General features: G+C 37.2%; 1 protein-coding gene across 1 annotated transcript in view; it reads left to right on the top strand.

The window, feature by feature from the left end:
* The window catches only part of FER (FER tyrosine kinase), a 531,690-nt gene that overhangs the window by 505,410 nt on the left and 11,494 nt on the right, over positions 1 to 14,786 (top strand). The window contains exon 18 of the mRNA XM_077138656.1: positions 7,809 to 7,963. Within this exon, the coding sequence (XP_076994771.1) occupies positions 7,809 to 7,963 (155 nt within the window). The remainder of the gene's footprint in view (positions 1 to 7,808; positions 7,964 to 14,786) is intronic.

The following is a 14,786-nucleotide window of genomic DNA, read 5'->3' as shown; positions in this document are numbered from 1 at the left end:
AATTGTTTCAACTTCTGTATCTCATTTGAAATGTTGGTGTGTTCTTCTGACTGGGCTATATGTTTGATTTTCCTAGTATGACTCATTTTTTGCTGGCATCAAGGCATTTGATTTCCTTAATTAGTTTATTCTGGAGATCCTTTTCGCTCTTTTACATAGGGGTTTCTTGTCGGTTAACTTTGTTCTTATCTGTTCTTTGGCATTCAGTTCAACTTATTCTAGACCTCTAGCACAGCGTCTGTTTAACTGATCAGCATGTTTCATCTCTGTTTTGTGTTTCTTGCTCTGCCTGTATAGAATTTTTTTGAGGAGGGGCTCCTCAGATATAACAACCCCAGTCAGATTTTCCCAGATCAGACAGGCTCACATGTCAGGAGGAGAAAGTAGCCACTATCAAGTTTCCCTAAGGGTGAGACCCAGCAAGTTGTCAAGACTATCCTATAAAGACTCTAGACTCTGTGCTTTTCCTATACTGCCGAGTATGTGGTACCTGTCAGCCCATGCCTTCCCGGCCAGTGTAAGGTGATATGGTACCTTTAATTCCCAGCAGCCTCTCCCTGCCAGAGGCTGAGGTAGAGGGTGGGCTTAGGTTGCTTCTGTTTTCCAGCCTGTGGGGCCTGAATTCCTGAAGGAGGAACTTAACTTGTGCTAGGCCCCACCCTGCTTTTCTTAAGGAAGATACACCCTTTAGGGAATTGTCCCAATTCTCCTGACTATTTACTTTGCCTGTTAGGCTTTCATTCTGCCCTTGCCTGGGGCATTTCTGAAGCCTGAGAATGCTTGCACTTCTAATTAGTTGTTAAGAAATGATAAAAAGAGGAGGGGGTAGGAAAAACACCTTTTGCAAGCTGGACCCCAGCTTCCTGGGTTGACCAATCAAGAACTGGAGTTGGCACACGGCTCTGTGTGTCTCCAGCTCTATGTGACCCTTTCTTGAGGTCTAGCCTCTTTCTAGTATTTTGTACTGTCCAACTCAAAAAGCATCTGTTGGTTTTTCCATCAGCCCTGCCCTGTCTCTGCCTTGGTGAAAACTCCCAATTCCTTTGGTGCTTATTCCAGGTTATCTGTGCTTGGAGCTAGTTTTCAGTAGTCCAAATTTGTTCATTAATTCCACAATTGGAGTTTGGTTGAACTAACTTCCCTGCTGCTAGTAAAGTCTCTTTTCTTTCCCCTCCGGGAACTAGCCCACCATGCCTATGGGGGGGGGGGGGGAACATCAGCCTCTGTAACTTGAGGGACTTACAGTTCTGTGTGAGATCTCAGCCATTCCACCAGTTCCAGACTCATGTACAGTGTGTGTCCTGTCACTGTTAATCCTCATACAGTTGTTCCATACATGTGTGAGCTAAATTCCACACCTCACTACACTGCCATCTTGCCCTCCCCCCAAGTATTGTTTCTGAGAACATGCAAGAACAAGAGGCATACCAACAACCAGTGATCTTTTTACTGTCTCTGTAGTTTGCCTTTTTGCACAGTGCCATTTAGTTGGAATAATGTGTAGTCTCTTCAGACTGGCTTCTTTCACTTAGTAACATGCATTTAAGGTTTTACTTTTTTTTTTTTTTCATAGTTTTAGAGTTCATTCGTTTATTGCTGAGTGATATTCCATTGTATGGATGTAGTAGTTGATCCTTTCACCTGTTGAAGAATATCTTGGTTGCCTCTACTCTTTGGTCAATTATGAACATAGCTGCTATAAACAATCATATACACATTTTTGTGTGAACATAAGCTTTCAACTCATTTGGATAAATACCGAAGAATGCAACTACTGTTGCATAGGATAAGACTATGTTTAGTTTTGTAAGAAACTGTCAAAGTGTTTTCCAAAGAAGGTGTGCCACTTTGCATTTCCAATGGCATTGAAGGAGTGTTTCTCTTACCATACCTCCTTACCAGCATTTGGGATGTTAGCCATTCTAATAAAAGCATAGTAGTATCTTATTATTGTTTTAATTTGTAATTCCCTAGTGGCATACAATGTTGTACATCTTTCCATATGCTTGTTTTCATCAGTGTACCTTTGGTGAGGTGCCTGTTCAAATCTTTTCCCTATTTTTTAATTTGGTTATTAATTGGTAAGTTTTGAACATTCTTTGTAAATTTTTGGTACAAGTGCTTTATCGGATATGGTTTTCAAACATTTTCTTACAGTCTGTGGCTTTTTTCATTCTCGACAGTGTCCTTCACAGAGAGGTTTAATTTTTTTTCCAATGATCATGCTTTTGGTGTTGTATCTGAAAACTCATTACCAAACCCGTGTTGTCTTCCAGATATTTTATAGTTTTTCCATTTCCATTTAGATCTATGAACTATAAGTATTGCATTTACATTCTAAAATGTTCTTATGGTTTTAATTTCTCTTCCCATTCATTTCAAGTATGTTTTCCTTTACTTTATAGAGCATAGTTTTAACAGCTGTTAAGTCTTTTACTGATCATTCTAATATCTGTTTATCAGGGGGTTGACATTTGTTGATTGCTTTCCCCTTTAGTATTGGTGACATTTTTTCTCATTCTTGTATGTCAAGCAATTTTTAATTGTGCCCTTGATATTATGACTGTTACGCTGATTAGGCTCCAAGTCACTATTAGATTCCTCTGGAGAGGATTGATGTTTTAGCAGGTAATCAATCTGTTAGGGTCAAACCACAAGTTCTGTCTTGCCTATTGTGAAAAGAGATATAAATCTCAGTTCTGTTCTCAAAACCCATGTTTTGTGCTATTCGTTGGTTAATTTGAGACTTGGGCAGTAGTTTAAATATTGCCTTAGTTCTTTAAGCATTTATTCACTGGATTTGGGTCTACCCAGTATATGTTCACTCAGGGTTGGACTGAGACTTGTACAGGTTCACACACAGAACCAGATGATTCTCTTCTCTGGCTCTTTTCCCTCTGAGATTTTCCCTGGCTCACAGAGACCAGTTTCCTGGTTCCTGTGGGAAGAAAGACATGCTTTCTTTTGGTGCTTGGAGCCGACATTCAGGGGGAATCGATGAGATAAATGTGAAGAAAAACAGAGGAAATACTTCTGTGTAATTACCATTAAGTGTTTACTGCCCTATGGAATTCACCTGCTTTTCTTTATTTTGGGGTATCTATAGATAGCAAATTTTTTGTATTTTTTCTTCACATTTACTTGTAATAATCAGGAGGCATGGATTATACTGGGCTCACACTACTATACCAGAATGGGAACTCTAGGAGCCTGGATCCATAATCTTACCATCATACTATATTGCTTGTCCTCCTCAAAAAACATTGTTTTAATTTATGTAACATTAAATTAAATTGAGATAGATCCCCTAGATCCAAAATCTCTCAAAATTTCCCCCAACATATCACTTTTTAAAATTCACTAACAAAGGTTATATAGGTGGTTCAGTGGTAGAATGCTCACCTAACATGAGGGGGGATCTGGGTTTGATTCCTAGACCATGCCCCCCCCAAAAAAAATTCATTAACAATAGATTTAATGTTTAACTCTTCTGGCAAAATATTAAAGAGTTTTTTTTTTCCCAACCCTAACATAGGAGAGGCAGTTAGAGAGTGGTGGGAGAGAAATCCCTAAGTCTACCTCAAAGAAATAACATACCTAATATGAAATTTGCCAGTCAACAAGCACAAACACTATGTTTTGGGCACAATGATGAAATAAAACAAAGTAGTTGTAAGTATATAATCTACTTGGAAAGCCACATGCTTGACATGTAGAGAAATTCATTGTCTCCAAAGTCAAATGACCCCAGTCTCAACAGGGTAGAACACCTTAAGATTTTCATTCTACTGGTAGTATAAGAGAATAATATGGAAACTGTCAACATTCATTTAATTCTTTATAACTTTAGTTATGAAATTCTCCACATTTAAATAATATTAGCTCCATCTTTGGAATCATGTTTACCTGCCTCATTATTGTTACAGGTCTCCAGGTTCCAGCCCCTTCCCTTTGTGATTATGACACAGTCTTAGAAACTTATTTTGAAAACGGATTTATACCTGCTGGTCCAGGGCCTTTTGTAGTAATAGTAATATAAACAGAAGGAATAATAATGATACTTCATTGAAAAATTGTGTTAAATTGAAACTTATGTTAAGCCACATGGTTTATGCTAAACACTTCATAAACATTTTATTTAACTCTGCTAGGTTATATTTTCTAGATGAATAAAAGAAAGCTTAATATGCCAAGGTCACGTAGATGATGTGTCAGAGCTAGGGTTTATTCTAGACAACTGTACCATAAATAGGACTTGGGATCCCTAAGACCAAATAATAGTTCCTTCCTACTGATTAGAACAAATAAACAAACCAGCCCTTCACTATTAGTTACTTTGTCCAGGCCCAAACCAGAGTCTCCCTCTTTCAATGATAATCTCATGGAGAGCTGCTGTATCTCAAGACTGGAGAGGAAGTCAGATTTAATAGTAACTTTGGGCTGTTAAGTTTCTCCATTGTGAGCTTTGATCTAGTGAATTAAAGGCAATCTTAATAAATTAGTAAGGCAGAAAATTTCACTTGCCTATCTGAGGATCTTTAGATACTACCACCCAATTTCCCTACAAGTAGATAAAAATGTCACCTCTCTGATCATCAGCTATGTTCAGCAAGTTCAAGGTTCATTAATAGCTCATGGGAAATACCATCACTTCTAGTGTTTGGAATTGTAAAGCAAGAAGTACTTACAATCGAGTAAATTATATTTTAATTTTTTGAAAGTCCTACATCACATTTGATGTTTTGAGATGTGTTTAAAAGATAAGTATATAAGACCATCTCATTTGTGAGTGAAATCAAATCTTTACTGTTCTTCAGTTAGGAGAAAAAAATTAAAATGGAAAAAAAGAAGCATAGATAGACAACCTGCCTCCAGCAGGGACCATCCCTAGGATAAGATAGTATTCACTTATTTAAGTATTTATTGAGTACCTCCTCTATACAAAGTTGTATTCTAGGCATTGGTAATACAGTGCTGAAGAGCAACACATGGATACCATCACCTCTTGCCTTGCAAGGAATTCACATCTGAAATTGTCACATTTCTCTCCTGCATTAGTTTTATCCTTTCCACCATTTCATTCCCATCTGCACACATATAACATGTAATAGCCTCCAAATTAAGAGGGGAAAACTTCTTTGACCTGAAATCTCCCTCTAGTTACTTTCCCATTTCTCTGAACCTCTTTACAGAAAGCTTCCTCAAAAGAAATGTCAACTCACTATCTTCCACTTCTTTTTTTCATCCTCTGTGAACTCTCTCTAATCACACTTTTGTACCCACCACGCTTTTGCACCTACTGAAATTGTTCTTCTCAGTGCTATCGTTAAATTCCATGTTGGTAAATCCAACAGCCAATTCACAGTACTTATCATCATTGCCTTCTCAGTTATATTTGGCAAGATTGCTTGCGTTCCTCCCTTGGCTTCCAGGACACCAGATCTCCAGGTTTCCTTCCTGCCTCACTTCCTGCTCCTTGTCGATCTCCTTTCTTGGATCTTCTTCATCTTCTCAAACTCTAAATAGCAGAATGCTCTAGGGCTTAGTCCTTGGACAACATCCTTTGTGTCTCTCTGCTCACTCTCTAGATGAAGCATTCTCTAGTCCTAGAGCTTTTTAATTCCATCCAAAAGCTGAGAATTCAGACCTCCAGACTAATACTTACAACTGCCTATTCAGCATCTCCACCTGGCTATCTAACAGGCATTTCAAACTTACTATGTTCAAAGCTAGATTTTTGAACCTCCCCTTAATGGATTAGTTTTTACTTCATAACAAAATACATAACAAAACAAGAAAAACGGTTTAAGCATAGGGAGGCAGTTCAGAACATATATAGCAGCTCCACAGTCATCAGCGACCCAGGCCCCTTATTTCTTTCTGCTCTTCCAACTTTAGTATGTGTCCTTGTTTTCCAAGATGTCTGCTTTCATTCTCCCTCATGTCCATAGTCCAGTTAGCAGGACAGAGAAGTATAATGATACGTCCTCTTTCTTTTAAAGAAACTCCCTAGAAATTCTAAACAACTCATCTGCTTACCACTAAGTGGCCAGAACTTTGATTATGGCCACACTTAACTACACCTCCCAGTCTCCTCTGTGGCTTTTTTTTGCTGCATGACATTCTACCCAGGTAAAAATAATGGTTTTTACTAAAGAGGAAGAAATGATTATTAGGTGAAAGAACTGTCTCTGCCTCATTCCCTGAATCTGGCCCTTGGTTTTCTCATTTCAATCAACTTCAACTCTATTGTTTCAGCTGCTTGAACCAGAAGTCTTCGTGTTATCCTCAACTTTCTTTCTTTCCCATTCCACAAACAACCTACCAGCAAATCCTATCGATTCTGCCTTCACAATATGTCCTGAATCTGACTACTTCTAACTGGATCACTTTCATCTCAGTTTAGGGTGTCATCTCCTTTCCTAGACTCCTGAAATAGTCTCCTAACTGATTTCTCTGGTTCACCAGTCTGTTCTCTACATAGTAGGAAAAAGGCCCTTCAAAAATGTAAACCAGATCAAGTTGCTTCTGTGTGCAGAACTCTCTAGTTACCTCCCAGATCACGCTAAACAAACTCTAACGAGCTTACTGTGGCCTAAAAGGCCCTGCCTATAGCGTTTGGTCCTGGAGGTATCTGCTGTTCCCTCTACCTGGAATACTCTTCTCCCATTTATCCCCATATTTTTTCTCCGTGACTTCCTTCAGGTCTTTGATCAAATACCACATTGTCAAAGTGGCATTTCCTAATCGCCCTATCAAAAATTGAATTCTGTCTTGAAAGTCTCTTTCCCCTAATACTGCCTTTTATCTTAATACTCAGTACCACCTGACAAACTATGAATGTGTACATATAAATATGTACATGACTTTGCTTATTCAGTGTCCTCTCCACTAGAGTTAGAGTAGAGACTTGGTCTTTTGTTTGCTGTGTTCTCTGTCATTGTGAAGAACTCGGAGGAAGGGACCTTTGAGCTAAGAATGAATGCAGATGAGCCAGCCAGGCAAGAGCCGAGAAGAACATTCCAGGCAGAGGGAGCACTTAGTGCAAAGGTGCTAAAATGGAAGCATGCTGTTGCCTTTGGTGGCAGGGGAGGGGGGAAGAGGGGTGCAGCAGAGTCCAGTATATTATAATAAATGTGGGGAGTATAAAATGATCAGATAGGAGACAGGTACTGAGGGTAGATCATCATGGGTTTTGCCTGTCCCGAATGCAGTGGGGAAAAAAGTTATCAACCTATCTGGTGCCTCAACCATTTTCCATCTTTGAGAAGCACTCAGGCTACACTGTTGAAAACAGTAACTACTAGCCACATGTGGCAGTTTAAATTAAAAGCAAATAAAATTAAAAATTAAGTTTCTCAGTCAAACAATATTGCAAGTGTTCAGTAGGCACATGTGGCTAATGGCTACCTCATTGGACAGTGCAGATAGAGAAAATTCTGTCATCACTGAAAGTTTATTGGACAATCCTGCTCCAGGGAAGCCAGTGAAAGGGGAAATAATCCCAAATTTGGGTGGCCTTTCCTCTGTGGTTCCCTTTTAATCCTACAGTCAGTGTCTTACTATTTAAATGGAAATATATGTGATGCCTAGAAAACTAGTATGTGATGTCTGCCATGCACAAGTGTTCTCATGGATGATTTTTTACCTATGACAGAAAAGATGGGAAAGACTTGTAAATCACAAGCATTCATAAACTCATTGTAAATACATTGCAAATGTAAAAATGCCAAGTGTGGAAGTCATAAATGTGAAAGCAGCTTTCAATTTGTTTTAATAGGCGTTTTCTATGTCTTATTTTAACACAGGGACCTTGCTGCAAGAAACTGCCTGGTAGCTGAAAATAATGTTCTGAAAATCAGTGACTTTGGAATGTCTCGTCAAGAGGATGGTGGAGTGTATTCATCTTCTGGCTTAAAGCAGATTCCTATTAAATGGACAGCACCAGAAGCTCTCAATTATGGTAAAGAAAGACTGTTTTTCCTTTAGGTGGTAAAAAATGGACTGTATCAGCATGAAACATTCCAAAGAAAATTATAGGGGTAGAGTAGAAGAACCCAATTTAGAATAACTTATGGATCAACACAAACAAGGTATAGATTGTCATAGCTTGGCACCTAAGCAAGATTACAAACTGAATTCATTGTAATTATTGATTACATTTCTGCATGTGAGAGTGCTAGATTAAGAAGATGATTATACTTGTAAGCACTTTAAATATGACTATACCTGAGAGGTTTACTTTTTATCTAAAAAAGTGTGTTTTATTATAGAAGTATTGCTGTGGTTCTAGACCGTTTCTTTTGAATGTCTTATAATTGGTCCAATACTCTCATCTGATGTCAGATTCCTAAAATATTAAGTCAATCAATCCTTTAGTTTCTCACTATGAAAATCAGCATGGTTTTTTTAGCATATCAGCCTCTGGAACTTGTATAAATCTTTGTGAAGAGGGCTATAGGAGTTAAAACAGCAGGGGTTTTTTTACACTTGAATTTTTATGTGTTATTATAATTGGAAATAAATACAGCTCACATTGTCTGTGGGTGGGATGAAATGGGCCCTATCAAGATGGGTAACAGCTCAAGAATTTCAAAAAAAAATGATGATGACCAGATTGTGTTTTAAGTGAAATTTAGAAATTACATTTTCATTAAGGGAGGCATCATATGAGCCATGGGTTGGTGAATGGGTGTGAATATATTTAAATTATTTGTTGGTTTAAAACTAAAATTTCATAATGAAAGAATTTAAGCCTTTTCCAAAATTAAATACAGATAAAGCTTTTGAATGTAATTGTCTTGAAAGTTACTTGATGTCAGTCCAGACCACAGAATCTGTTTTGTAAGGATTCTGTATTCCAATGATACTACAGAATATGTAAGTATAGGTCACTGTCCTCATTAGAAATTGACTAAGCTGTTCTAGTTTCCAACAATGAAGTTTTTGAACCTTACGCTCTACATACACTTCACCCTTATTTTGCCTTTCCATGTGGCAGTAAGAGAGGCTTTTGTGAGCTTTCTAGTGATTTTAAACCAATTCCACTGTTCTTCAGAATCTAAGGCAAAACAAAGTCCTGCTATTTTCCATAGTACTGTAATCCTTCTCTGGACTTGCCATTATTATTCCAGGCCTGTATTATTAAGAGGAACAATCACAGGAAAAAATACAGTAAATGTTAAGTGTTATGATCCTAAAAGGCTTTCTTCATGACCCCAAATGTTTTTAAGCACCTTTTTGTTGATTCTTATGGTATCCCTATGAGAGAGCCCTGACTGGGCTTGGGAAGCCTTAAAGGCACACCAGTAAAATCCAGCTCTCTAGACTCTATTCTTAACCCTGTCTGCCATATCCTCACATTATATTACTTTTTAAAAGTCCTCTTACAGTTAAGCCCTTATGCCAAGTAAAAATCTGCCTTTCTATACTCACAGTGTGTTTTAGGTGAATTTCAAGTCTACTAAAGTATTTACAAGTCTAATTTCTAGCTGTAGATGCTTCCAACAGTTGGACCTAAGCATTAAGTAATAAAGACCAGTATGAAGATCTTTGATTGGCAGTGTGGGATTTTTTTTTTTTTTTACCGGTCTCTAATATTAGCTTTATAAAATATAGAAGAAGCTGGATAACAAAGAGTAAGATTTAGAAGTCTATGAGGAAAAGATTATGGCATGGAGTACTTATTACTCAGTCCAATGAAGGAATTCCTTACAGTCTATAAGTCTTATGGCAAAATTATACCCTGAAAATTGTTTTAGTTTTCACACCCAAAAATTACTAAAGAATGGCTCTAAATCCTAGTTTTACTTTTAACCAGAAAAAATATAAATAATTAAACCACGAATGAAAATTCCTGTTTATTGTTATACTTCTTTTCTAGTTGTGTGCAAATATAGTTTTGTGATCGGTAGTAAGATTTTGCCTCATTCCAAGTACTTTTCCTTTCCCCCAGATTCTTTTCTTCATTGCCCAAGTCTCCCATAAAATATGGAATTAGACTGGATGAAAAAAACCTTCAGTCTTAGGAACAACTCTGAAACTGTGGCTTAGGGATATAGATTAAGGCACATTTTCACCATTATTTCATTGTTATTTAACTTTCAAAAGCTAATACATGGGTGGGCCACAGTGGCTCAGCAGGCAAGAATCCTTGCCTGCCATGCCACAGGACCTGGGTTTGATTCCCAGTGCCTGCTCATGTAAAAAAAAAAAAAAAGCTAATACATGATGTTTTTTTTAAAAAAAATTCAAGTAATATTAAAGGACCTGTAATTAAATGTAAGCCACTCTCCCACCCCGGTCCCTAGCCAACCAGTTCCCATTCATAGAGGCAATACTCTTTTAAAAATATTTATATATATTCCTCTCAGAGATATTTGCCCCCATTTTTATTTACAAAATGGTAATATCCTTTATGAAGTTCAGCATATATTACCACGTTTCTCACTTACAGCTGCCACCAAAGGTACTATGCTTAAAAAGAACAAACAGAATATTTTGCATCACCTAAGAAATAATCTGTTAAATTATTGAAAATATATTTTTTTCATTTGTCACTAGCGAATTTAGGTAGATTACCCTCTAATTAATGTGGTGTAACTAAGTGTTCTGACCTGGGAGGAAGGCAGGATGTGTAGTAACAAGTGTCCTAGACCACCCCTCAGGGACCATGTTTCACAACCAGTTACTGTGACTTTGGTAAGCCATCTACTTCTCTGTGCCTTATTTTACTCTGAAAGTATTGTGAAGATCAAATGAGAGATGGAAAAGTAGCCAATTACTATACAATTGTAAATTACTTTTAGGCTATAAAATAATCCAGCAAAATGGAAGGACATATATTCATGGATTAGAAGACTAATATAGTTAAAATTTCAGTTCTACCCAAGTTGCTTTATAGATTCATTGCAATACTAATTAAAATCCCAATAACTTACTTTGGAGAAATAAAGAAACCAATAATTATTTGGAAGAAGAAAGTGCCCTGAGTAGCTGAAAATATCTTGAAAAAGAAGAATGAAGTGGGAAGGCTCACACTACCTGACTTTAAAGAATATTACAAAGCTACAGTGGTCAAAACCATGGTACTGGCATAAAAGAGGTATACTGACCAATGGAATCAGGCTGAATGTTCAGAAAGAAATAGACCCTCTCATCTACAGACAACTTTCTTTTTTTTGATAAGGTGGTCACGTTGATTCAGCTGGGACAAAGAAGCCTCTTCAACAAATGGTGCTTGGAAAATTGGATATACATATCCAAATGAATGAAAGATGATCCCTCTCTCACACCTTATACAAAAATTAACTCAAAATGTATCAAAGACCTAAACATTAGAGCTAAGACCATGCAACTTTTAGAATAAAATGTAGGGAAATATCTTATATATCTTGTGATAGGAGGTAGTTTCCTACACCTTACACCTAAAACATGAGCAGTGAAAGAAGAAATAGATAAATGGGAACTCCTCAAAACTGAATACTTTTGTACATCAAATGACTTTGTCAGGAAAGTAAAAAGGTGACCTACGCAATGGGAAACTATTTGGAAACCACATATCAAATAAGGGGTTAACATCCAGAATATATAAAGAGATCCTACAACTCAGTAATAAAAAGACAAACAACCCAATGCAAAAATGGACAACAGACATGGACAGATACTTTTCAGAAAAGAAAATACAGGTGGCTCAAAAAGTATGAAAAGATGTGATGCTCAACTTCACTAGCTACCAGGGAAATGCAAATCAAAACCACCTCACACCTACTAGAATGGCCATCATAAAAAAAAAAAAAAAACAATTGCTGGAGAGGATGTGGAGAAGAGGCACACTTATCCATTTTTGGTTGGAACATAGAATGAGGCAGCCACTCTGTAAGGCAGTTTGGCAGTTCCTCAGAAAGCTAAGTATAGAATTGCCATATGATCCAGTAATACCATTGCTAGGCATATAGTCAGAGGAACTGAAGGCAGGGACTCCAATGGACATTTGTGCCCCAATATTTGTAACAGCAGTATTCACAATTGCCAAGAAATGGAAACAGCCCAAATATCCATCAATGGATGGGTAGATTAACTCTGGTATATATGTATGATAGAATATTACACAGCTGTAATACAGAATAAAGTCATGATGCATGTAACAACATGGATAGACCTTGAGGACAGTATGCTGAGTGAAATTAGTCAGAAACAAAAGGACAAATACTGTATGGTCTCACTGATAGGAATTAACTATAACGAGCAAACTGAGAATTAAAGTGAAGAACACAGGTTAGAAAGAGGGTCGAGATAGGGCATTTGATGCAGAGGGTTACAGAATAGAATGTTCAACAGGATTGATTGTAAAGATGCAGAAATGGATAGCATGATACTACCTGATGGTAGCGCAATACTGTAAGTATAATGAACAAAGCTAAGTATGAATACGGTTGAAAGAGGAAGGCTAAGAGTATATATAACACCAAAAGGAAAGATAGAGGATACAAACTGGGACTGTATAACTTGGCAAAACCTAGAGTGGACAATGATGGTGATTAAATGTAGAAATACAAGAAAGTTTTTATCTGAGTAAGAACAAATGAACATCACCATTGCAAGGTTTGAAAATGATATTGTATTTATCCCCACAAACAGTCAATGCAAACTAGTCTACAGTTATCAGTAACTCTATAATATGCTTCCATTAACTGTAACAAAGACATATACCAAAGCTAAATGTCAATAAGAGGGGGTATAAAGGATTCTTGATGTTGCTGTTTCTCTTTTTATTTTCTCTTTCTTTATTTTTTATATTTTTTTATTTTAATTTTAATTTTTCTTCTTCTTTGTGGAAGAAATGGAAATGTTCTCATATAGATTCTGGTGGTGAAGGCATGACTATGTGATTATACCAGGAGCCAGTGGTCACTTAGAATGGAATGTGTGGAGTATGAACAAAACTATTTAAAAAATAAACAGAATATACAAGTGCTGGAAAAGACGTGGAGAGAGAGAGATACCTAATCGCCACCAGCACGGAAGTAGAGCATGCAGCCCCTCTGGAGGGCAGTGTGGTGGTTCCACAGGAGGCCATGCATAGCCCTGCCATATGATCCTGCAACCCCATTATTAAGTTTATACTTGGAAGAACTGAAAACAGGGACACAAATGAACATTTGCATACTGGTGTTTATGGCAGCAGAAATCATGATTTGCAATGGGTGGAGGAGGCCTTAAGGGTACATCGACTGAGGAACAGATGGGTCAACTGTGGTGTATACATATAATGGAATGTTGAGCACCTGCAAGGAGGAATGAAGCTGTGAGGCATGCAACTAGTGAATGAACCCCAAAGACATTATGCTGAGTGAAAATAAGTCATAAATGAAAAAACAGATATTGTAAGACTTCACCACTATGAACTAACTATAGGAGCAAACCCTGAAATTGAGTTCAAGAGCATAGGTTTTCAGAGGATAGAACATGGACAGAGATTGGCCAATCAAAAATTAAGGAGTACAGAATGTTCAGTAAGGCTTATTATAAAGTTCCTAGAATGTAAGCTGTTAGAGCAGTCATATCTGTTCCTGAGTTGTAACTGTTATTTCTGAATTCTGAGATGCTGAGCTCTTGTGTATACCCTAGTAGTTCCCTGAAAGTTGGGTATCTGTCTCACACCTAAGACTCAGATCTAGAGTTCTGCAGCTCTGAAAATCATCAGCATTACCCCCTACAGCAACTGCTAAAGAAGAAGAAAAAGAGATCAGACTTCAATTAGAGATATGAAGGAAGCTGATCTGCTTAGGACCCAGGTAAATCAGAATACATGGTAAATGATGGTATTGATTGTATTTTAAAACTTCAACTTGTGTGTGAGACCAGGAGGAAGAGATGTTTGGTTAATGTAATACCCCAATACATCCCAGAGTAACTTGTGCAGAAAATAAAAAAGTATTTACAGTATCCCCTAAGGGGTCTAGGTAAAGGTAGAATTATTAAACTTCCTACCTGGGAAATTCCTAGCAAGCATTAAGGACTCCCAATTTAATAAGCCAAGACCTTGTTCTTGGGGCTTGCCCTTATAAAACTTACTCCTGCAAATGAGGAGCTAAATCTATTTATAATTATGCCTAAGAGTCACTGCCAGAGAGCCTCTTTTGTTGCTCAGATGTGGCCTCTCTAAGCCAACTCTGCAAATAAACTCATTACCCTCCCACCTATCTGGGACATGACTTCCAGGGATGAGCCTGGCCCTGGCATCATGGGATTAAGAGAGCCTTCTTAATCACTTAATCAAAAGAGAGAAAAGAAATAAAATAAGGTTTCAGTGGCTAAGAGATTTCAAATAGAGTCTAGAGGTCATTCTAGAAATTATTCTTATGCATTATATATATATATACCTTTTTAGTTTCTAGTTATTAGAATAAGTAGAAGGAAATACCTGAACCTGTTGAACTGTAATCCAATAGCCTTGATTCTGATGATCATTGTATACTATATATGTGTATATATATATATATATATATAGCTTTTACAGTGTAACCATGTGATTGTGAAAACCTTGTGACTGATACTCCCTTTAGCTAGTGTATGGGCAAATGAGTAAGATGTTAAAGACAAAAATAAAATAAATAATGGGGGGGTTGAGATGTTTTGGGTGTTATTTATTTTTTTTTTTGAGTATTGAAAATGTTCTAAAATTGATTATAGTGATGAGTGCACAACTAACTATATTATACTGTGAGCCATTATTGTATACTGTGGATGATTATATGGTATGTGACTATATCTCAATAAACTTG

The sequence above is a fragment of the Tamandua tetradactyla genome, chromosome 21 (genome assembly GCF_023851605.1).
Source record: "Tamandua tetradactyla isolate mTamTet1 chromosome 21, mTamTet1.pri, whole genome shotgun sequence".
NCBI classification, from domain to species: Eukaryota; Metazoa; Chordata; class Mammalia; order Pilosa; family Myrmecophagidae; genus Tamandua; species Tamandua tetradactyla.
Note: the sequence above shows the minus strand (reverse complement) of the source record. Positions and strands in the feature narration are given on the sequence as shown.